General features: G+C 38.4%; 1 protein-coding gene and 2 long non-coding RNA genes across 3 annotated transcripts in view; 1 reads left to right on the top strand and 2 right to left on the bottom strand.

Annotated features, from left to right (window-relative positions):
• Positions 1 to 379: 379 nt before the first annotated feature.
• Positions 380 to 7,678, bottom strand: LOC311288020. Its single transcript, XR_014626858.1, has 5 exons — positions 7,323 to 7,678; positions 7,048 to 7,079; positions 6,645 to 6,887; positions 6,076 to 6,240; positions 380 to 865 (listed from the first exon to the last, which is right to left on the bottom strand). It is a non-coding gene; the product is annotated as an uncharacterized lncRNA (long non-coding RNA).
• LOC311288021 lies at positions 4,251 to 5,454 on the bottom strand. Its single transcript, XR_014626859.1, has 3 exons — positions 5,385 to 5,454; positions 5,165 to 5,320; positions 4,251 to 4,630 (listed from the first exon to the last, which is right to left on the bottom strand). It is a non-coding gene; the product is annotated as an uncharacterized lncRNA (long non-coding RNA).
• An 11,566-nt stretch (positions 7,679 to 19,244) lies between the features above and the next one.
• The window catches only part of smad3a (SMAD family member 3a), a 42,331-nt gene continuing 38,235 nt past the window's right edge, over positions 19,245 to 23,340 (top strand). Inside the window, exon 1 of the mRNA XM_084403659.1 lies at positions 19,245 to 19,686. Within this exon, the coding sequence (XP_084259785.1) occupies positions 19,484 to 19,686 (203 nt within the window). The 5' untranslated portion in view covers positions 19,245 to 19,483. The remainder of the gene's footprint in view (positions 19,687 to 23,340) is intronic.

The following is a 23,340-nucleotide window of genomic DNA, read 5'->3' as shown; positions in this document are numbered from 1 at the left end:
TATGATGATATGATTGAGTATCAGACCGGCACATGCTACCACCACCCATAAACTCCACTGTAAAACTTTTCACTGTAAATTTACAGTAAAATACTGGCAGCTGGGTTGCCAGCCACATACTGTATTTTTTACAGAACTAGTACTGTAAACAGCATTTACAGTATTGTACTGTAAAACGTTGTACTGTAAATTTACAGTAAAATACTGGCAGCTGGGTTGCCAGCCACATACTGTATTTTTACAGCACTAGTACAGTAAACAGCATTTACAGTACTCCACTGTAATTACCAAATACAGTATATACCACATAATTTTACAATATTAAACTTGTCTACAGCAATAAATTGTATAGTAGTCACACTATGAAAAGAAAACAACATTTTCTGGGTTTTAAAACATTTATTTTGGTTAAAAGCAAAGATCAGAAAATTGCCTTCTGTGAACATGTTGGCTGAATTTTTTTAAACATAAAATGCAATTTTAACACTTAACAACAAACAGGTAACACTTAGCACTTAATTAAAGGGATAATTCACCCAAAAATTTAAATTAGCTCATGATTTACTCACCCTCAAGTCATCCTAGGTCTACATGACATTCTTCTTTCAGACGAATACAATCGGAGTTCTATTAAAAAATGTCCTGGCTCTTCCAAGCTTTATAATGGCAGTGAATTGCTGTTTCTGTTTTGAAGTCCATACAAGTGCAAACGAAATCCCATTCAAAGTCTTCAAGTTTTCGCAGAAGTGAGGACACCTGTAGGCTTACAGTGTTCTTTTTTTGCACAACTTGGCCAGTTTTCTTTGAAGTTACTTGTCCTTTCTTTGTTTTTGATCCACGTTCAGGATTGATGTCAGGAAATCGTCTAAAAGGCAGAAAAGAAAGGAAAAAACAATGAAATATTATGGACTGAGTTTATATATTTTGACAAAGAGAGACAGCACAAAAGATGTGTAAATAAAAACCAGATATCGGTTTTAACGACTAAACTGTTTGGATAAAACTGAACAACATGAAAAAAAAAATGCAATGTTGGATGTTGTGATCAATAACTGATATTTTTTCTGCCCTGGTTAAAATACATCAACTCAATGTGTCTGTTTACATGTGCACTGTCAACTAACTAAACTTTTGGAAGTGGGGTTGCCAGATTTAAAGTTTTATTCTACAACTTTTAATATCATCCCCTCATCAGGTCCCATCAGAGTATCAGTGGAAAGGCAGCCATAGACTCTATTTATATAGAGCACACATTGCCAGAATCCAGCCCAAACCTTTGTGACAGAAATAATTTAACTTTAATTGCAAGCCTTGCAATGTTTATTGCATACATGACTACATGATAATGTTAAACATGACATTTACCAGACTAAAATGCATGCTTGCACCCAAAAATGAAAATTCTGTCATTATTGCTCATCCTTAAGACTTCCGTTCATCTTCGGAACACAAATTAAGATATTTTTGATGAAATCTGGGAGGTTTCTGTCCCTCCATTGACATCAATGTCATTGCAACTGTCAAAGCCCAGAAAGGTGGTAAAAACATTGGTAAATAGTACATATAACTACAGTGGTTCAACCTTAATATTATGAAGTGACGAGAATACTTTTTGTGTGCAAAATAACCCCAAAATAACGACATTGTTGAATAATCTCTTCTTTTACATGTCATTCTCCTACACTGTTTTGTGAGGATGAGTGGGCCGGAGTGTATTAAAGGATAACTCTTGCCAAAATGCAACCTAGGGTCTTTTTGTTAATCTACCCGAGGCAAACCTTCGTTTAAAAGCATAATTAGGATGGAAACGCCACTTTTAAGTTTGACCGTATTTTCGTTTTCGGTCAAATTGCCTTTTGAATGGGAGTGCTTGTGGCACGACTATGATAGCATCAAAAATCGCTATTTTTTAAAACACTAAGAAGGCTCGACACAACATGAAACTGTGCTCTCAGTATCACCAGAGACTCTACACATGAACTCCAGCATTGAGAACATTGTTTGTGTACACAGAGTTTACTAAAAAGAAAGATTTTGAACAACTCACGGAAACTGTGTCCGCCTGCATTTTGACAGTCAAAAATAGTCGATCTAATAACTTTATTCTAGAGCTGCTGTAAAGCCAAAACAATCTATGTTACTGTAATTTCCTATTATCACTGTAAAGCTGCTTTGAAACAATCTATATTGTTAAAAGCGCTATATAAATGAAGGTGACTTGACACTGTTTACACTACGTCAACAGCGTAGGAGAATGACGTGAAAGAGTAGAGATTGTTGAATAATGTCGTTATTTTGGTTTTTTTTTGTGCACAAAAGGTATTCTCATCGCTTCATAATATTAAGGTTGCACCACTGTAGTTACATGGATTATTTAAACAATGTTTTTACTAGCTTTCTGGGCCTTGAAAGTTACAAAGATGTTTCTGTCTATGGCTGGTTCAGAAACCTCTCAGATTTCATCAAAAATATCTTCATTTGTGTTCTGAAGATGAATGAAGGTCTTACAGGTTTGGAACGACATGAGGGTGAGTAATTAATGACAGAATTTTCACTAATCCTTCAACTGAAAACAACTTGCACTGACATATCTGAAATATGTGACTGTCACTGTTTTGTCTCAAGATGCACACCAGTAATGTTTTTTTTTTTTATTAGACATTTTTATAAAAGCTGCTTAAATACCCTAATTTTATTAAGGCCTAGACCTGTCTTAAGCTAAGCCCAGTATGGAAACCAGGGGCCTGTACCATGAAGCCGGATTAGGTGGCTAGCCGGCTATGTTTCAGCTTAGTTTCCGCCAACCCTGGGTTTTAGGTACTATGAAAGTAGCTCGGCTTTAATCGGTGTTCGTTGCCATGGTATCTTACGCTGCACGGCTAACCTGCTCCGGGGCAGGTTATGTTCTGGATTCGAGATCTCAGACTGAAGTTTGACCAATCAGCTGAGAGCAAAGAAACATTTAGGTGACGTAACTTATTCCAAGTGTTTGTTGCAATGACTTCACCTTTTCTTCCAAATCCGGTGGACATCTCAGCGCAAATTGTTAGACGAGCACTTTGTAAAGAAAGAGTTTTTAGCCTGACAAAATCCCCTTGCCTTTCCTGATAGTTACTTGTATGAAAGATACAGCTTTTCCGCGGAAGGAATGTCTTATTTTGCGAACTTCTTGAGCCGTACATAAATAATTTAACACGTCGAATTCATGCACTTACTGTACCGCAAATGGTATTGCGTTGTGTTTTTTTGCAAGTGGTACATACTGCACGGTGGGTGATGCACAGAAGCTGGGGGAAAACACGGTTTGTTGAACCATTCGCAAGGTGGACCTTGCTCTGCAGGAGTACATGAATAGTTTCATTAATAGTGTTCCCCGGACATTTATCGACTATGTCCATAAAAGAGGGCTTTTATAAAATTGCCGGTAAGATATAGGTATTGATAGGGAACACTTTTTTTTTCTTTTTTTTCAAAAAGCACATTTCACAAATGTACTATACAATATAATACATGTTAAGAATTATTTTAAATCTTTATTATTATTCTGTTAATCTTATGATAGGATTCCCTATAATTGCTCCAGTCTCCACTGCTCTAAGAGAACATGAGGCAGATGTTAATAGGAAATCCTATCACTTCAGTTAAAGATGTGAATTTGTGAGATGATTATTTTCTGTGAGATGAATCTTTAAATTAGTAACATTAACAGATATAAAAATGATCTACTAAACATTTCATCTGCTGATGACTTGTGGTCATGAACGTATGATCACAAGTTTGGATGCTAAATGGCCTGGCTCCAGTGCTTGACTCACAAATTTTGAGTCTGTGTTGTGTCAGCGCTTTGAGGAAAGCAAGTTAAATTTGGTACAGTACAAAACAGTTAATTTGAACTGAGATAGAAAAACCTACACAATAACCCCCTGACCTCAGATAGGGCCACAGCACCGCTCCAATGTGGCCCTCAGTAAAACCAGAGTGAAGATCGAGATGACCTTTGGCATCCTAAAGGCACGTTTCAACTGTGTTCAGCCCTTAAGAGTCACCAGAGCGGGCATCAGAGATAGTGGCTGCATGCATGTGCCATTCTGCACATTATAGCCACCAGTAGAAAGGAGCGAGAAACACCACAAAACCAGCTTCTCCCTGATGAAACTGACCCGATCACACTTGACCACTCAGCTGGTGCAGATGTAGATGCAATCACCATACAATATTACACTTAATAAAAGCACAATGAAACTGCAGATAAGTCTCAAACTGTTTTATTGGTTTTGTGGGATGAGAGGGAGAAAGAGAGCAAGATAAAGTTTCATTAATAAATATTAATACTAAAGTGTTACTTGGTTAAATAAGTTCACATACTGAGATCAGTTTTATTCAGCTGTTTGATCTCCATTTTATTTTTTTCTCAGCTCACAGTCAGCTCCTAGTGAACAGTCTAGTTCAAGTCTCCTTTAGTGTGCAGTCTAGTTCAAGTCTCCTTTAGTGTGCAGTCTAGTTCAAGTCTCCTTTAGTGTGCAGTCTAGTTCAAGTCTCCTTTAGTGTGCAGTCTAGTTCAAGTCTCCTTTAGTGTGCAGTCTAGTTCAAGACTCCTTTTGTACAGGGCCCTGACTGAGTCTGTTTCCACCTGAAACATAATTCCACCACAAACATGATCATTACAAGTTTTCTGGAGGCTCATCAAAATCACAAAAAGTTCCTTGACTTCCTACAAACACAGGACTGACTGTAATTTATGTCAAGGGTTTTAAATCCTTACACATTTCTTCTGAAGGCCATTGAGGTAGAGGCCTCAGTTTCTGGGGCAGGTTGTGAAAAAAACTACAATAAAAGAGATGTGTAAGGGCCAGTCCCTTTTTTATGCCACACATTCAAATGTTTGCCATAATAAAAAGCCCAGTGCATTCACATCAGCAACTGTCTGAGAACACACCACCAGAGTGTCTTCATTTCCTCCACCCTATAGGCCAATGTAAAGCATAACTGTTGTAAAGCAGGTTATGTTTCTGGTGTTCTGTCTGCTGCATACTGACCTCTGTGTGGGAGACTGTGTGTGTGTGTGTGTGTGTGCTGGCTTCAACAGGGACACATTTCTCTCTACTGCAGAACATACAGTCAGCCATATTTACAACTTAAAAGTAGTAATGTATTGCACACGTACCCAGTGTTACTTGCTTAGAGGACCCAGCACCAGGGTCAGATTGTACAGCACCTGTAATCCCATCCATAATCGGCCGTCCCTTATTGCCTACTAAGAGCCAACTCCTCCGTCACAGTGTATTCTGGTTTTCTGAATTTAACTCTTTATTTCTGTTTGCTGCAAACAAGTGTTTGTGATCAAATGTTCACAAAAGTAATAAAAGGTTGTGGTAAATACTCACCACTTTGAATTATTATTTTTATATTTTGTCTTTATCTGCTGCCAAGAACATTTGGAGTTGGGGTTGCATCTAAAAATCAAGGAATATTAATCTTTCTTAGTACATACATGTACATTTTTTATATATTATACAAATAGGCTATAGGGTATAGTAAACATATAGGCTACACATACATATACATAATTTTACATAAATATAGAACGTATTTGTTTAACTTACACATTAACAATCAGCAATCTTTCTCCAACAGTCTTCTCTTGCTTTGGCAGAGACCGTATTGTTTCGAGCTTGAAATACATATTTAAATTCATCGTAATTCTGAATAATTATCTCTTGCTCCTCCGCGGAAAAATATAACGCTCTCGCTCTACTACCCGCGATTGGCTGTTCAGTGTCGACGTCACTCTTTTATGTGCACGCGCGCGTGGAGTAATCATAGCTTAAAGATCAAAGCCTGAGTTGACAGAGAAAGTTGATGAGCTGCATCATGGTACCAATAAAGCCTGATCGCATCGGTTTGGATTTGTCAACTCAAAACCAATCCTGTAACCCCGAGTTTGTTCAGCTACCTTCATGGTACAGGCCCCAGGGCCATATTGTTCATACCAGTAGTCAACATAATAAATACTGTCAAGACAAGTCACAATTCAGTCTAATATTTATATGAATGGCAAATATGCTAATGACTAACCTCTGAACAAACTCAAGGTGCTGCCTCTTCCTGTACTGCAAGCTGAAGTTATAGGAGGAGGCAAACAGCGCTGCCAGGCCAGTGATGAAGTTAGGCTGTGATCCTTTCCACACACACCTTGACCTTCCAAACGTAATGTCCAGCACTGGTTGCTTAGAGATTGACCTGTAATTGAAAAAATAATAATAAAATGAATTAATAAATAATATTAATAATTAAAATAACTATTGTGGGTTCCACTGTGGTTCGATGTAGTTGTCTATCTATTCATAGTTCTATAAATTAAAATTTTCACCTAAAAATGTAAATTGATTAGGGTTAGAACGTTAAAACGCACTGCCATATTATTTTGCTTGTTTTAAGCATAAACTCACTAAATTCTGACATATTCTTTCAGAAAACAAGACAATTTTTACTTGTCTATTAAATGCTTCTTCATGTAAGAATTTTATATATCTGGACTGGAAACAAGAAAAAAACACTAATTAAGAAAAATATATTTTGCAGTGGAGTGAGTAAATGATGGCTTTTCATTTTAGGTTTAAACTACCCCTTTAATGTTTACATACCAGGAAATAAGGCGTGGACTCTGTCAAGTGTAGATTGCTGGACATCAGCGATGCAAATTCCTGAAACAATTTTTAAAAAGGACAGCACAGCCATGATCAACAGAACCAAAACATAAAAAATATTACAGATTAATGAGATTTGTTGAATAATCTCTACTTATCTGCTTGAAGGATAACACCGTCTAACTTCTCTTTGAATTGTTAGTTGTAGGACCATGGCATGGCAATCAGGAATAGCTGCTACTACATTTGAAAACAGCATTAGGAACATTGATTTTCTTGTGCTAGCAAAATTATGACAACGATTCAAAAGCACGATCACAGAACTGACAGCATTTGATAGCATTTTTTTTTTTTTTTTTTACCACATAGACTAACTGTAACACTACTTTAAAGTACTTACATTAGCACTGGACCGTCATCAGATTACAAAGCCTGAAACGAAAAATATATATATCAAAAGCAGGTCATGCAAATATCATGGTATATGTTGCCTATTATGTGAAATATCGAAGTTAACGTTTACGTTACTTTGTAAACAGGTGGAACAGAGTGAATTGTTTGCGCGGCCGCGGCAGAAAACCGCGTTTGCAAAATCAAACCAAATAAGCATTCGTGAAATCAACGTATGTTAGAAATGCGAACGCAAAAAAAAAATATATATATATATTGGCTTACCGTATCACTCAGTTGAACAATTTTCCATCTTCTCAAACTCTAAATCCCACTAATCGTCAGATTCGTCACAGGCGCAGGTTATTCAGATGACAAATTCTTCCATCCGTCTTCATGTAAAGTTAATGTCTCCCATTTTCTGCTGCGTCACAGGCAACTACTGTTTGAAACACGAACCGAAGCTCACAAAAGCTTAAAAATTGCTCACAGATTCGCAGACACTGTTTATCTTGATAACAGGAATGATTATTCTGTTCAGTTGAATCCCGCTGACAAATCAAGTTTGCCTGTAGTAGCTACTGTCTGCTCGCGTCACATTTGAACTGAATTGAGCGCGAAAGAAATCAATCCCACAATGCAGTGCTTTTACAGTATGATACTGTATTACGAATTTATCGGGTTGAAAACAGAAATGTGCTGTATATTTACAGCTGTTCTGTAAAAGATACAGCCAAATACTGTATTATGGAAATACAGTACAATTCTGTAGGAAATTCGCTGTAAATTTACAGTAAAGTTTTACAGTGTCTGTGTAAATAATAAATAGCCTACAAACAATTAATAAACATTAATAAAACAAAATGTCAAAATTATTTTGTTCCTTGTGAATTAATGTCCTCCGGTTTTATGACTTATGGATGAGATTCATGAGATTAACTGCAACAGACAATGCATTATGTTTATTTTTTATTTTTTTATTGCTACGTAATCATCTCTCTCTCGCTCAGTGAAACCAGAGCGGGGGACATTCCTTCTTAAAATGGCCCCCTCTTCCTCTGTCTCATCCTGTGGTGTTATTGAAGCAGTATTTCAGGCCTGTCATAAAGTCTCTCAAGGATAAAGTATCCTAACTACCTAAATAAGTGTCTACAGATGATTGAGGTTTTTACATCTCAATATTACAATAATATAAGGTCTTTAATTATATTTTTCATACTGCATTACATGACAAAACGTATAGATTCAGCCTAAATGATTATTTTCTTTTTTCAGGTATATAGTGGAAAGGGGATGGGGGGATGGGGGTGGGTGTAAAAATTCATTCTGTCATCAATTGTCTGCACTTGCTGCCACCTAGCGGCGTCTGAACTAACTACATGTCAGTAACAACCTTTTGGAAGGAAGGAAGGAGCAGGACAATCCTCTGGCATCATGTTTTGGCTACTGGCCATGCAGCTAGTCAATATTTTCCTGGAAGACACATTAGATGTGAATGCTCACTGGAGCCAAGCAACCTCAGATGTTTTCCTTTGCCATTTCTGCTTCCATTCATGAGGAGTTGGAGCTCAGCCCAAATAGCTGTGTGATCCGTTAGTGATTTATAACTGTTCTGTATTGTTTAATCTCCTAAATTATACTAGCAGACACTGGAAACGTTTCCATGGTTTTCTAAATGCTGCCTAACCATGATGAATTTTTTCAACCCACATGCCTGAAGTCTTTTGCCTAAGACATGTGAGAGATATGTTAAACTTTTCATAATAGTCTAATCAAATGGTCTGTCAGCAATTTTCTTGTCTGCCTTGCTTGCGGGAAAATCCAGCTTAAAAATGGTATCTGTGTTTTAGACAAGGTGCTGGTTTCTAGCTGGTCTGAACTGGTGATTAGCTGATCCAACCTAGTAGACCATCTTGGACCACCAACAAAACTGCAACCAGCTGATTAAACCAGCTTAAGGTGGTCAGTTTTGTGTTTGTTTTGTCACAGTTTGATGTCTGTTCTTCACAATAATAGGCTACAGACAACAAAATATAACAAATGAAAATTCAATCATTTTGTCCACTGTATGAAACTCACAAATTGTTATGAGTTATGGAGTGCATTTCTTAAATTAAAGTGAATGTAGGCTACATTATTATTCTAATAAGTGGAAAGTTTTAGGAGCTAATTGCATGCTGGCTTTTGCTACTCTAAATAAAGGCTGGTGTTTAATTAAAGAGTATCCCATGATCAAGCTCTGGGTTGTATAATGGGTTGTGTTTATCCCTCTCCATGTGTGAGGTAACAGCTAAAGAGACTAGACTGTTCAGACCCCATGTTTGCTCAAGTTATATTTTTAAAGTCTGTTATTTCCTCTTAAGAATATTTGCAGTGCACACAACAGTATTTAAGTATGGATTAAAGGGCGCTTGTAAAGCTGCTTCAAGCCCCTTCGGAGCCCCTGCTTCTCAGACTCACCCAACAACAGCAGACCTGAGCCAAGCCCTGCATCCACTCACGCTAAACTCATTCCGACAGCCCAGCCCACAACACTGCTGACAGTTTAATGTGCTGGTTCATCACTCTGAACTATTAGATGACAAAAGTAGACAGCAAAGGGAAAGTCTCATATATATATATATATATATATTGGGGCTGTCAAAATTAACATGTAAATTTTTTTCAGTTTAATGTATTAAAAATATTTAACACAATTAAAGGTGCTCTAAGCGATGTCATGTGTTTTTTAGGCCGAATTTTTTTTTGTCACATACAGCAAACATCTCCTCACTATCCGCTAGCTGCCTGTCCCCTGAACACACTGTAAAAAAACATGGTCTCTGTAGACAGCCCAGGCTCCACAAATGGCAACAAAAACAAACTGGCCCAACCTGGACCACGAAACATAACAAACAGTGTTCCAGCCAATAACCGATAAGACTTATTTGGGGTGGGGATGGGGGTTGGGGGGTTAGTGCTTGTGCACATGAAGGGGGGTGTGTGGGGAGTGGAGGAGAGAGAAGCATGAAGAGGGAAGCTAGCTAGAGGAGAGATGTCCTAGTCAACGACAATGACTAACGTTAGAATTATATATGTTATATATGTTATATGAAAACTTTCAGCACAAGTTTTAGAGACGTGTTTTTTAAAAACTGGGCTTATTTTAAAAACTGGACTTATTTTAATTGAGCACTATGTTTTTAGAGTTCTGTGTCATGCACGAGACGCTGCAAAAGACACAAGACGTGAACGCAACGGTTAAAGACCTCCGTCTAACGCGTGTTTACATTAAAAAATAATGGAAAAGTAACGCAGTGGAATGGAAAAACACGTTCTGTGTGAACGGCCCCTAACGCAACATCTGTTTTTTGTTACACATTACCAAATGTATAAATCACTCGTTTTTCTAAAGTAACACTGTCCAACAGCGACCCCGCCAGGTGAAGATACAACAGGATGCCACATCTCTCTTGCCTCCCCTGAGCCCATTGAGTTTTAACAGACCCCCCCTAGCGTGTGGTTGGTTTAGTGGTGGGTAATTGGGAATGGGCAAAAGTTATGTGAGAGGAGGCAATGCCTCCATCGGCCTATGAGGGGATGTGATTGGTTATAATTGGCTATGATTGGTCCACGTGATAAATCCCACGCCTCTTGTTTTCATGCGTTCGCAAATCAGTCTGAATGAATAAAATGTAAATGAAAAGACTAATTAAAAAGTAAGTAAACAGCTTACCCATTTAGATATCACCACTTTATTGTCCTATAATGCCCATTTACGAAGTCTTGATTTTGTTTTTGGTGTGTACTAGAATATGTTTTCATGCTTGATTGTTCAAAAAACACATTATTTTTCACATATTTTACATTATTACAGCTCTTCTCTCCCTAATCTGGTTGAACGTGTCGTTTTTCGATGAAGCCCCTCCTTCCGAAAACGAAATGTGCTGTGATTGGATAGCTGGCTCAGTGTGTTGTGATTGGCAGCGGTTTGCGAGTGTCCGGGAAATGTCACGCCCCTTCATAACCGTGAGCTCTACCAGAGAATGTCTAATAAGGCGAGAAGTTTCACTCTCAGTACACTTCCGGCTTCTGAACTGGTTGCAGTTCCACTCTGATTCCATATGAGGGCGCTCACAGGACGAGTGCAGAATGAATGGAGGTCTATGGCGATATACCAATCAAAATCCACTTTTCTCAGGATATAATTTTTTGTCTAGTAATTTGAATGTTGTATTCGAAAGGAGATGCAAAGAAATTACACATTGCTGGGTGTTAGATTTTTTAGAGTCACTTATTTGCTTTAAAAAGTATTTTAACGTGTCGATGACGTCATACACATCGTACGACCAGAGATACTGCTTTACGGCAATCCTTCAGTCACTTTGGTGCTTTCGCGCTCTGCACTTTCTTTTCTCTCGAGGCATCGACAACACAGCTGACACAGGTAAATACACGTGCTAGAAGAGTTTTTGTTTTGTTTGTTTCTGGTCCCGCTTCGGATGCCACGATGCCATCAAGCGGTATCTCTGGTCGTAATCAGTCCTTCACTGACCAATCAGCGTTCATTAGCAGAATGCTAGTGTGTTATGGGCAACAACAACTCAACCTGTAAGAAATCGAAAGGACATAAGTACTCGTTCATTCAACTTTCGACCTATAACCCATGTTGAACTTGCAAAATCTACAATCAAATCTGAGATTTCTCAACGGCAATCGGGTGAAAGAGACAAATTTAGCCCCATAGACTCCCATTCATTTTGCACTCATGGGCGATCGCCCCCAGTGGAACTCTGGTGGAACTACAGCCAAAATTCGGTACAATAGGACTGAATAGGGAGTGGGCAGGCTCTCCGTAGACGGGCTCTGGCTCTACTCAGATGTAAATATTAACGATGGCGTCAATTTCAAACCGTTTCGAGCCTGATTCAGATCCTTGCAACGTTAACGAACAAGAGGATTGTGCTGAATGGATTTCAAGCACGGACTTTGCAAGCATGGATTTTACAGGACGTTTCAGAGTGCTGTGTTTTTTTCTTTTCTTTTTTTCTTATAGATACAATGTTATCCACCATATTAATCGTATTTGTCGAAAATTATGGTAATACAAAATCATGGGTAATTTTCCTAAGAGGCAGTGAACATTCTTACAAAATCAAGACCTTAAAGTAGACACTACATCAATACTGTAATGTTAGTTAGCAGGCTAGCTTCGTTTGCATCAGAGCTATCATACATAAAGCTTATAATTGGAACTCTTAGTAGAAAACACAACTACAAAAAATAAGACATACTTACAAGAAGTGAACCATAAACAACAGATTGTCCCGACAAAATGGGAATGGCTAAGTCTGCTTTTGTGCGTATAGCCTGCATTGTAGGCTACTCTCTTCTGGAAGATGTTCTCCGTAAAATGTGCAGCGGACAGACAAACGTTATAATGGTAAGGAACAGTGTTCAAAATGTATTTTAACCTCTCTAAGTTCGTCAGCCTTAGGACAAACTTTATCCGGGGTGTAAAAAACGGCGACAACATAAATATACTCTTTTATTGTAAAATTACTCTTCTCTATAAAGCAGCCCAACATGGCCTCGCCCCCTTTGTTGTGTGTTCCCGAGGGCAGGATTTTTGTACATTTTAGGGTTTGTGATGTCACACTTGCTCGTTGTAGTCCCTCCCAGACATTTGTTGTAGTCATTAAAAAGTGATTTCTGTAAAAGAAAATATATCCCTTTGCATTGAACTTTGAACGTCGTAACTTTGCAGATGTTGTTAATGCTGAACAGAACATTACACGCTAACTAAAGTTTAAAAAGTGAAATCATAATCAAGGACCCATTTAAAGATGCATCTCCGTGTCTGTGACCAGTGTTTACCGAGCATGATGACTGAAGGTACATTCGCCATGTTGAAATTACCATAATTTCGAGGTTTCAACTTGTAAAAAACTGTCACATCCTCATAGAGCTCATAATTGCAGCTTGTAAAATGGGACTCTTCTGAGAGCTCATACTTTTTCCACGTGACCGCTGCAGATTTATTTAGGCTTGATAGTGGTGCTAGAAACGCATAATTCCAAGTCTGAGGATGTGAACAGCTCAGAATCTATGTTCAGAATAGAACGTCACGTGTTGACATCTCGAGCCTACGGTAATTACAACATGGCGTGAACGCAGTATGATGGTCCGAAAATATGTTGACTATTAAAAAAAAAAAAACAGCTGAACATCAGTTCACAAATAAAATATAATGTTTAAATTGTTACTGCCTTTATTTATTATTTTGGAATAAATGTAAAAATGCTTAAAACAGTAACTTGATGGGATTGGCTACTTGGTTTTATTAAATAGAAGTAGAACATTAATCAGTCCATAACTTTTTTTGGTTAAAAATTATCCAAAATATATTTTTTAACAAGTAGGCTACATAACAGTGTTCAAAACTATCTGCTTGCCTTAACTCGATTCTAAGGATTTCCGCGGGAAATTCGAGCATGTCTTTGTGTCATTACGTCACATGTGTACACATAAAGAAGATGTCCCGGCTAGTAGGATATATGGAGTGTGAGGATGTTGGTGGTGGAGATTTATAGACTTGTTTCACAGCACTTGATATAATTAAACATATCAATTTGATGGTGGATCCAGAAAGGTTCAAACGACAATCACCAGTGACAACTGGTGACTGACAGCCGCACATTGTCCTCAAAACATTGGATTCATCCGCGCTGTGCCATGCCGAGGCACAACCCACGTAAAGTTGATAATTCCGCGAATAACTGCAATTGCAGATTTCGAACAGAGATGGAGACAAAGAGGAAAAACGGACTGCAGCTTTAATGTAAAAATACAAAATATAATTTGTTTTTTTTTGATGTAACGTAAAGTAATGCTTATTTAGCCAGGAAAATGTGACAATGTTAAGTGTAACTGGGACATGAAGATACATTTGATTTATTTCATCCTCTTTTCAGAACACCTCTGCATGCTACTGAGATATACATAAATACATATATACAACTATCAGTTTGTTGTCAACCAGCAAGAAAGCAGGTACCATGTTTCACAAGTTAACAGCTTTAAGCTGGATTTTCCAGTTTGAACCAAAAATACATTCTGAGTAGCAATTTCAATAGAACATCTTCGCCACCAGGTGGCGCTGACATGCTTGTGTGAATCCTAAAAGAACAGCTGGCTCTATACCATCTGTCCAATTAAGTATACATTTTGTAGGACCAGCTGAGTTGTTGAAAAAAACAACTGGGGGACAAGCTAAAAATAAAGCCTTTTAATTGTATGGTAGCGTCCCCCAAGATAAACAAATTAGATGATCTTCAACTAACCCAAATGAAAGGCCAAGATGACACTGGATATTTTAGTCATCGCTTGCTGATCCATATCATTCTACCCTCAGTGTTTCCAACACACAGTTGGCTATTCGCTCTGACTCATGGGTGCTAAGACCAGTATGCATCACACTCAGCACAATAGAGTCAGATCTCCAGCCTTGTACACGCATCAGCACGTGAATCATGGTAATCCTCACATGGGTGTGTAGTACTTTGGGCCCATATCATCCACAAAATATATGCCCTCCATGCTGGGTCTGCACTCTTTTAGTCCCTGTTACTCACAATAAAACAGAAACATACACACGGTGAGTCACTGTTGGTTTTGCAACACAGCACACTCCTTCAATAATAAAAAATCCAGAGCGTAAGATTATGTAACTCCGGAGTGTGGGCTGGTGTTGACTGAGTGGTGGTGAACAGATTTATCACAGCCCTCTGAGCTTATCAGCGACATGATGACTGACTACAGCATGCAAAATAATTCAGCTGATCATATGTTTAGGGTTTTCTTGTTAATCTTTTTATTCCAGTGATGATTTTTACTCACGAAGAATGCTTCAGAACAGCATTTCCTCATTGTTTACATGAAATAGGGAAATGGAAAACCTTTATTTTAATATGCAAGAGGTGTTGATAGGCCGTTGCAGACAATCAGCTAACATAATTATATATAGTTTGGGTATTTATGACTTTAAATAGCTGTATTTGTGCTTTGGAGCAATAATGAATACATCACTTTAAATTCTTAGAGTTGAAAGCAGCGTGACGAGTCTGAGTTTGACCTTCCCCACCTTTAGCACTCAATACACTTTAAATAAAAAAGTGACCTTCATTTTTGTGCAGTGCAGAGGGACTTCAAAATATGTGTCTACGGAGAATGGGGCGTTTATGGCAGTAACTGAAAAGTGGCTTCTGCCTGAGGAGGTGTATGTGTGTGTTTGCACATGCCTGTTGTTCTGTTTTGAATGTGGACAGATTGATGGATTTTGAAGGGCAAAAACTTTTTTTATTGTGCTCTGCTGCCTGCAGTCTTTATGCAGTCGTGGTGTGACTGCTCTCAACATAACATATTTAAGTCTGCTATAAAACTTGCCTTAATCAGGTACACTCATAATACATAGTACACGAAACATAAACCTTTTTGCCTTTTTATAATTAAAGCAAAACAAAAATGATTACACTGTTATTTAAAGGTTTTGGGTAAGTTTTTTTTTGTGTGTGTGTGTGTGTGTGTGTGAAGAAAATTACAGTAATACTTGATTTAGCCATGACACATTAAATTGAACCAGCTTGGACCAACATGGAATTCATGATGGTTTATGCTGGATTTTTCAGCAGGGATGCTATCATAAACATGAATGTGTGCATGCTTACCCTTCAAACAAACATGCATATATCCAGACACATGCGTTGGAATAAAAGCACAAAAATCTAAACACGGATGGATGGATGCATGCAAACACACAGATACTGCCACACACAAACACTGCTACTCAGAGATCTTGGCAGAAATGTTTGTTTATCTCTCCGTACCTGCCACTCACAACTTGAACATACTGGCGCAAAGTCATCACGTCAGAACTGTTTACCAAAATGATTCAGTAACATTTCTTTCCAGATGTCTCCTTCAGCAGTAGACTTACTCATAAAATGATCTCGTGAGAACACTGAGTAAATACAACACAGCAAGACGCACATATCTACAGTGATATAATACTGCATACTAAACTTCATCAGCTAGTCTGAGAATGATGCTGTCGTCCTACTGAGATGCTCTACTGCTGTTTTCAGTTCTGCTGAGTGTACAGATGAAGCTGAAATCATTCTCGCACCTGTCCTTTATCATTGGTTCCAGTATTGTGTTAAACACTGTTGATTAGACATAAGCTTCATCTTATCACTCTAACACATGTCCTCCACTGGGACATAGTTCAGCCCCCCTCAGATCCTCTTTACCACCTTGTAGCTCCCCAGGGTCTCTTGAGTCAAAGTATGCACAATACCCTCATCAGCCATCAGATTGTATAAGGCCATTACTCATTCACGCTGCCTTGCCTTTTGTGTGAGGCAATTCTTCAGACAAACACATGCACGCACACACACAGACACATATATCCCCAAATCCCCCCACTTCGCTCTTCTAGATCCCATCTGCCCCCTGCCCCCACACATCCTAAACTACAAGCCCCCTAGGCCCTGGACTTCATCCCTTCCTATACTCCTAAACCAGCTGTCCGGGAGCTGAATCCCCTGAGGGAATAAACAGGTGCTGAGCTTGTGCTGGCCACTGCAGTCAAGCTGCACATTTTAACACTCGCAGCCTCCATCCTGCCACACGCTTTCACACATATGACAAACACACACACACACACACACACACACACACACTTTTAGCTGTCTAACTGAGGATACATATACTATACATATCTTTGTAACCATTCAAAAGTTTAGGGTCAGTACTAATTTTTATATTTTTTAAAGTAGTCTCTGCTCACCAAAGCTGCAGTTATTTGATAAAAGTAAAGACAGTAATGTTGTGAAATATTATTAAAGTTTAAATTATTTTTTTAAATGTAATTTTTGCTGTAATTATTTTCATGATCCTTCTGAAATCATTCTAATATGCTAATTTGGTGCTCAAAAACATTTATTATTATTATTATTATCAATGTTGAAAAAAGTGCTGCTTAATATTTTTGTGGAAATTGTGGATTCTTCAGGATTATTTGATGAAAACAACAACATTTATTTTTGACTTTATTGTCACTTTTAATCAATTTAATGAGTCCTTTGCTGAAAAAAAAGTTGAATGGCAGTGTTTAGATGTAAATTTTTTCATATTTAGGCAGCTTTTGACAATGCATCCCTAAAGTAGGCCCTACTACGCAAACTCATACACAAACATGTTACAGTTTCCTCTGAGGAAATTTTAATTTTTGAAAACCTGAAAATGACATTTCAACCAATTAGAGCACATCTCTGTTCATCATTATATGAAAGATGCAGAAACTACACTGTGCAGTTTTTTTTATCTTCTGTATTCCTGAGCTGTGTCATGCTGTGCACAGAATCTTGTTATTCATTTTTGAGTATATATTGACCATAACCGTGTGGGAGGACAAGAAGAAAGCAAATGCTATGAAAAAACATACATCAGATGTTCTTTAAAATAGATAAAAGGAAGAAGCAGTACCACGCTGAGCTGAGGTTCAGGCTGGGTATTTTTAGCACAAGCTAGTGAACTGTTTTAAACGTGTACCAAGGGTTGCCATACACAAATTTAACTAAATGTGTGTGTCCAGGGTTTAATGACCTCCAAATGTAAAACTCTTCGGTTTGAAGCTGTTTTAAAACATTCATGAAAATTGCCTTGATGTTTTATCATTACATCTGAGAAAATCGAGAAAATTGGCATAAAACTGCACACGTCTTACTTATTGCTTCTTTCGTGTGTAATGTCTTAGAGGGACAAAAAATTAGGTCTCAATCTGATAAGGATAAATCAAATCTGACTAGAACAGTCCCCTGTGTTTGCATTTGTAACAGCTGGCCCTTGGTTGCACACGCTTCTTTTCGACACTTATGACCTAAACTCCCACTGGCATATGTTCATGTGTGTGTATGTGTGTGTGTTCCAAGACGATGGCCAGTGCTGATGACATAAAAACAAACACAAACAAAAACAAAAACCATTCAGGTTAAAAAGTTTACAAAAATCAAGACAACATAAATAATCATGATAAAATATCATCACAAGTCCACAGAAGAACTAAAAAGTGGATCATGTACATTTTTATCTCCTCTATATATTAGCTAACCGTTTACACAATAAAGTGCAGTACAATCTCCTCAATCTTCTATCCCTCCAAAATAAGCAGTTTGGTAAGACTTGTTTATGTGCTGCTAATGAGTCTTGTACAATGTTAGTGTGTATACGAGTTTACTACTACATTAGGGGTTTGTATGATTGCATTTTGTTGTCATGCTGAGGCAAGACATCCTCATACTCAGCAATATTCACTCCCTCACTAAAAAAAGCAGCCAATGCCCAGTATCAGATTAATTAAACCATGTATAGGTCTACTCAGTTTGGTGGGACAACCCACTCACAGACAGTCCTATGGTGAGAGAAAGAGTGGGGGTGGGAGAGGTAAAGGAAAAGGGAATGTCACTCTTTTCTCTCTTGAGTATTAAACTGTGCTTTTACTGTGAATGATAAGTAAGGTCTTGTATAAATTGTTTCCTGTGTGTCACTGTCTAATAGTGGTTATTGGGCGGGTTTTATGAGCGTTTACAATAGCACAAGAGGAAGGGAGCAATAAAACTGCTCAGTAGGACTGCTCCAAATGTATGACATTGCGCCTAAGTCTATGGCATATTGTCTTTATGTTTATAAGGGAGTATTTTGGCCATGTGATGTCAACATGCCGCCCTCATGGACTATACCAGAAAAAAATAAAGAAACTTTATTAAGATACGCTTTATTAAGATACTGATATGACTGAACTCCTCCTCTCATGTGATTCTACATCATTTTAAACATATTTCCAAACGTACTAATTGCTTTAGGGGTAAAACTTTTTAATGAGGAAAAAATCACTGAGTGGACCTTTAAATGCAGACGCAATGAATACATTACAGAGAGCCGCACTACACAGCACAGCGGATGACTTTAAACTTGAGTAAACCTCATTTTTTTGAACGGTGCACAAAAACGTAGGCTATATTACAAACAGACGAGGTAATGAATTATTTCATTAAATATATCTGGTTTATTTCTCTTCCAAGTTCCAACCTGTCCAGACGGGATGGAGGGGACTATTTTCCTGCGCGGAGTGATATGAATGGCCTCGCAGTGTGTGTGGACTCAGCGCGCAATGCCTGATGATCTCGAGAGAGACGGATAGACGGAGCTGAGCGAAGCGCTGAACTTGAGACCGTGTCTCAGTCACGCCTCAAGTCCCTCTCACTTTTCTCCATATTATTATCAAGCTATAAGCAGTTTATTTTGATTTACCGCCTTCGGATTACACTGAAGATTAAAAAGTATCCAGAATTTCTCTCCCGAGTTGCGTGAGAGACTGCGCAATAGAGGAACGTTGAATTCAATTCAACATGTCAATTTTACCGTTTACTCCGCCGATCGTGAAGAGGTTGCTGGGCTGGAAGAAGGGAGAGCAGAACGGACAGGAGGAGAAATGGTGCGAAAAGGCCGTCAAGAGTCTGGTGAAGAAGCTGAAGAAGACGGGACAGCTGGACGAGCTGGAGAAAGCCATCACAACTCAGAATGTCAACACCAAGTGTATCACCATACCACGGTGAGTGCTGTTAAAAACATCCTCGACTGAGGGGAAACATCGGGTTGTGGTGCACTGGGGCTGTTTTACTGTCGTGATTTTTGCCGAGCCAGCCCAGATAGTCTCAAACTGAAGCTATAACACATTCAAACAGCACAGTAAAGTTTAAAGAAAGCAGCTGTTTAGGAATCAACTGTGTGTTTCCTACTTAGATCATAAACAGCATCTCATACTATGAGTGCAGCTGCTCGTATCTGTTTATATTATCAAATTCCGACACTCCTGTTGATTTATTATGACTTCATACTCTTCTTGGTTTTCATAAACCCACATTTGCCTTGCCTGGGGTTGTCATTTACTCTCTGATGAGGTTATATAACCCGACCTTAATCTGGGGAGCGCTGGCTGACTGTAACTGCTGTGTCTGGCTAAACGGCGTGTATGGAATCCCGTGCTTATATTTTGGATGGCGGATATATTTGGCGCAGGACGTTCAGCTCTTTTATTCTTCATAAGTGTGTGTGCAGCGATGGATTTAGGATGTTGTGGTCTGAAGTTGTTTTTTCTTAGTTTTGCAACGACTGGTTAATCTTGTTATGTCACAGTCCGATGCTGGCCAACTGCACACAGAACTTGAGGGTTGCCTGCAAGCCCCAACACTCAGCAGATCTTCAGTCTCTGCACTTCAGTGCTGAGAATCATGGCATTTGCACTGCTTCTGTTATCTTGTTTTGTTGATGTATGCAAACATTGTGCGAATTAAGGACCTATTTAGAGAGGTCACCAAAGAGTTTTTGTAAATTATGCTTTTTTTTGTTGTTGCTGTAAGACATTTTCTTATTGATGAACTTAGTACATAAAGGTTATTTGTTTATGTAATATCCATAAGTTCTTTAAACAGGAATATTTGTTTTCAAGTATTGTGTTTATACAGATTGATCAGAAGGTCAGCTAGAAGTTCACTTCAATTTTTTGATAGACTATATAGGCTACAGGTCAGACCAATCAATCAGATGGTAGATTTGAGGTGTTATGCTTGCTTGGCCAATTTACAGTAGTGTCGTATTCCCTTGTTTTTTTGCTGACAAAAAATCTGCTGACAGCCTTGTCCTTGGGAAAGTAAATATTGTATAAAATAATAATTTATGTCATTTAAATAATGCTGTGTCCATCTAGGCTAATTTGCTTGTCTTTTATATTAAATTATGTACATTCACGACCGTTAGAAAGATTAATACTTTAATTCAGAAAGGATGCATTAAAGGTGACATTTATAATGTCAAACTATTTAATTTGGTCTATTTCAAATAAATGTGGTTCTTTTGAACATACTATTCATCAAAGAATCCTAAAAAAAAGTTTCCTCAAAGGTTAGGCTATGCGGCACAACTGCTTTCAACTGATAATAATAAGAAATGTTTCTTGAGCATCAAATCAGCATAGCCTATTAGAATGATTTCTGAAGGATCCCGTGACACTGAAGACTGGAGTAATGATGCTGAAAATTCAGCTTTGCCATCACAGGAGTAAATCACATGTTTTATTGTGTTTTTGATCAAATAAATGATTATTGCTGAGCATAAGAGACATGTTTCACAAACAAAAAATTGTATATCAACAACATTATATTGGCCAGTGGTTATCATACTCTGTACATATTGTATCCATCCTGATGAAGTAAAAATAAAGTATCTATTGCACTTCCCCACTTTAAAGAATTCCCAGAGTAAAGGTTTGCTAATAGGAATAAGAAGTGATGAAAAGGGAATAAGATTAATCAAACAATCAAAAAAGTTGAACCAAAAAGTTTTCCAAGAGAAAGATGCATATGATGAGTCTGAGGAAGTAATTAATTGCTTATAAATGCCGGACCGCAGTGTCTGTTGTCTTTTTCACATAGAGAGAGTAGGTAAGACTAAACAAACTCTTGACAGAAAAGTTCTTGTGATGTGCCAGTGTCACATTAAGCGACGCTCTAATTATTTTTCATCTGCATGATGGAAATGTACAACCTAGTCAGTCAAATTGACAGATAATGATTATTTGTATTGTATTCTGATCGTATTACCAGTGAACATTTAGTAAATTAGTTTGGATTTTAATTCGACAAGGTTAATGAGAGTAACCTATAGTTAAATCAATTCACACACACTAAAATACTGTAAAGGTAAAGACTAAAATCTCACCTCTCTGTAATCCTCAGTCTTATAGCTGTTGCTGCCTGTAACCGGACGAGTTTCTACAGAATCGCTATGCTGCGTAGAACCTCATAAGAGAGTTTATTCATGAGCTATATGCAAAGTCATTGTCTTGACACATTTGGGTTGCTTGACTAAATTTAATATATTTGCTAAATTGGGTTGGCCTACGGAATTGAATTATAGAAGACACTTTGAAGGAGTTTGTAACCTTATAGTCACAACATTTACATTTATAGTCCCTTAGAGATTTTCTTTCCAAATTTGAAGTTTGCATAATTTTGTGGTGTTACAGGGCCGAGCAACTGCGGTCCAAGCCTGCAGCGCTGCTGTATTGGTTGTTGTTTCCAAACAACAGATCACTCAGTGAAAGCAGGGCTCCCAGCCAGAGATCAGGCTGAGTCACCCCAGAGGGAGAGTGAGTTTGAGCCTGCATGTGGCTTTGTGGTGTGACCCACTAGTGCTTCTCTGGTAGAGCTTGGTGGTGACAGAAACCATAACAAGTGAGGACTGCAACTATTGGGATGTGAGTACCGGTTCTTGTGTAACTCAGATTGACTGGGTTTGTGTCAGTTAACTGCATAAAAACAGTTTTAACTTAGACTTCAAGTCAGTTTTTTCCCTTGTTGTTAGAGTAGTGTAACCTGAATCAGCACAGTATCCAGTCCAAGGCTCTATTCTTGGCTAGATCTGTAGACGGTAGCCTTCACATCTGAGATACTACACTCTGCCTCACCCTGCTGGAGGATCCAGATTCCTCAGACACACTCCACTCACCTCAGGCCACACAATCCTGTCTTGCCCTCACACGCAGCTCATGCTGGAAACCTGTCCCGGCCTGCTGGAGATCCAGAGAAAGACTGATAAAGAGATAGAATTGAGTGGAATAAGACATGGAGTTCAAAAGAAGCAGCAGAAAGAGGAGATGGAAGACAGACTGAAATTGTCCCAAGACAGGATACGAAAAGCATAATTATACCATAGTCGCACTTCCTTCGCCTGCCATACACCTGTCGAAGCCCTATCGGAGTCTCCACATAGACTTCCTGAGAGGATGTCTGTTCCACAGCTTGTCTGTGGTCTGAGATTCCTGCTATATCTCAACCCCGCAGTCTTTGTTTGCTTTTGCACTTTTCGCACAATGACTTCAAAGGCATGTGAACTGTGAATTAAATCTGTGGTCCATTGTGTGGGCGTATTCAACTGAATTCTCAAACAAGTCGTCTATCAGCTAAGAAATTGTATGTGCCCTGCCACGCCGATAGAGTTTATTGTTGGCATTTAAAACTGAAAGTGTCTGTGCCTTGAAGAGATGTCTGGCTTTAAGTCTGACATCCTGAAACTCTATACAGTATACAGTGATTCAAAGGTGCTTTTGATAAAACGTGGAGATTGGATGTCATTGGCTTGTAATTGATGTGCCGAGGGTTGTTTTGTTTCAGCCAGTGTAATGCCTTCAAAGTGCCGCTCATCTGTG

Source organism: Rutilus rutilus (genome assembly GCF_951802725.1).
Source record: "Rutilus rutilus genome assembly, chromosome: 3".
In the NCBI taxonomy this organism is placed as follows: Eukaryota; Metazoa; Chordata; class Actinopteri; order Cypriniformes; family Leuciscidae; genus Rutilus; species Rutilus rutilus.
Note: the sequence above shows the minus strand (reverse complement) of the source record. Positions and strands in the feature narration are given on the sequence as shown.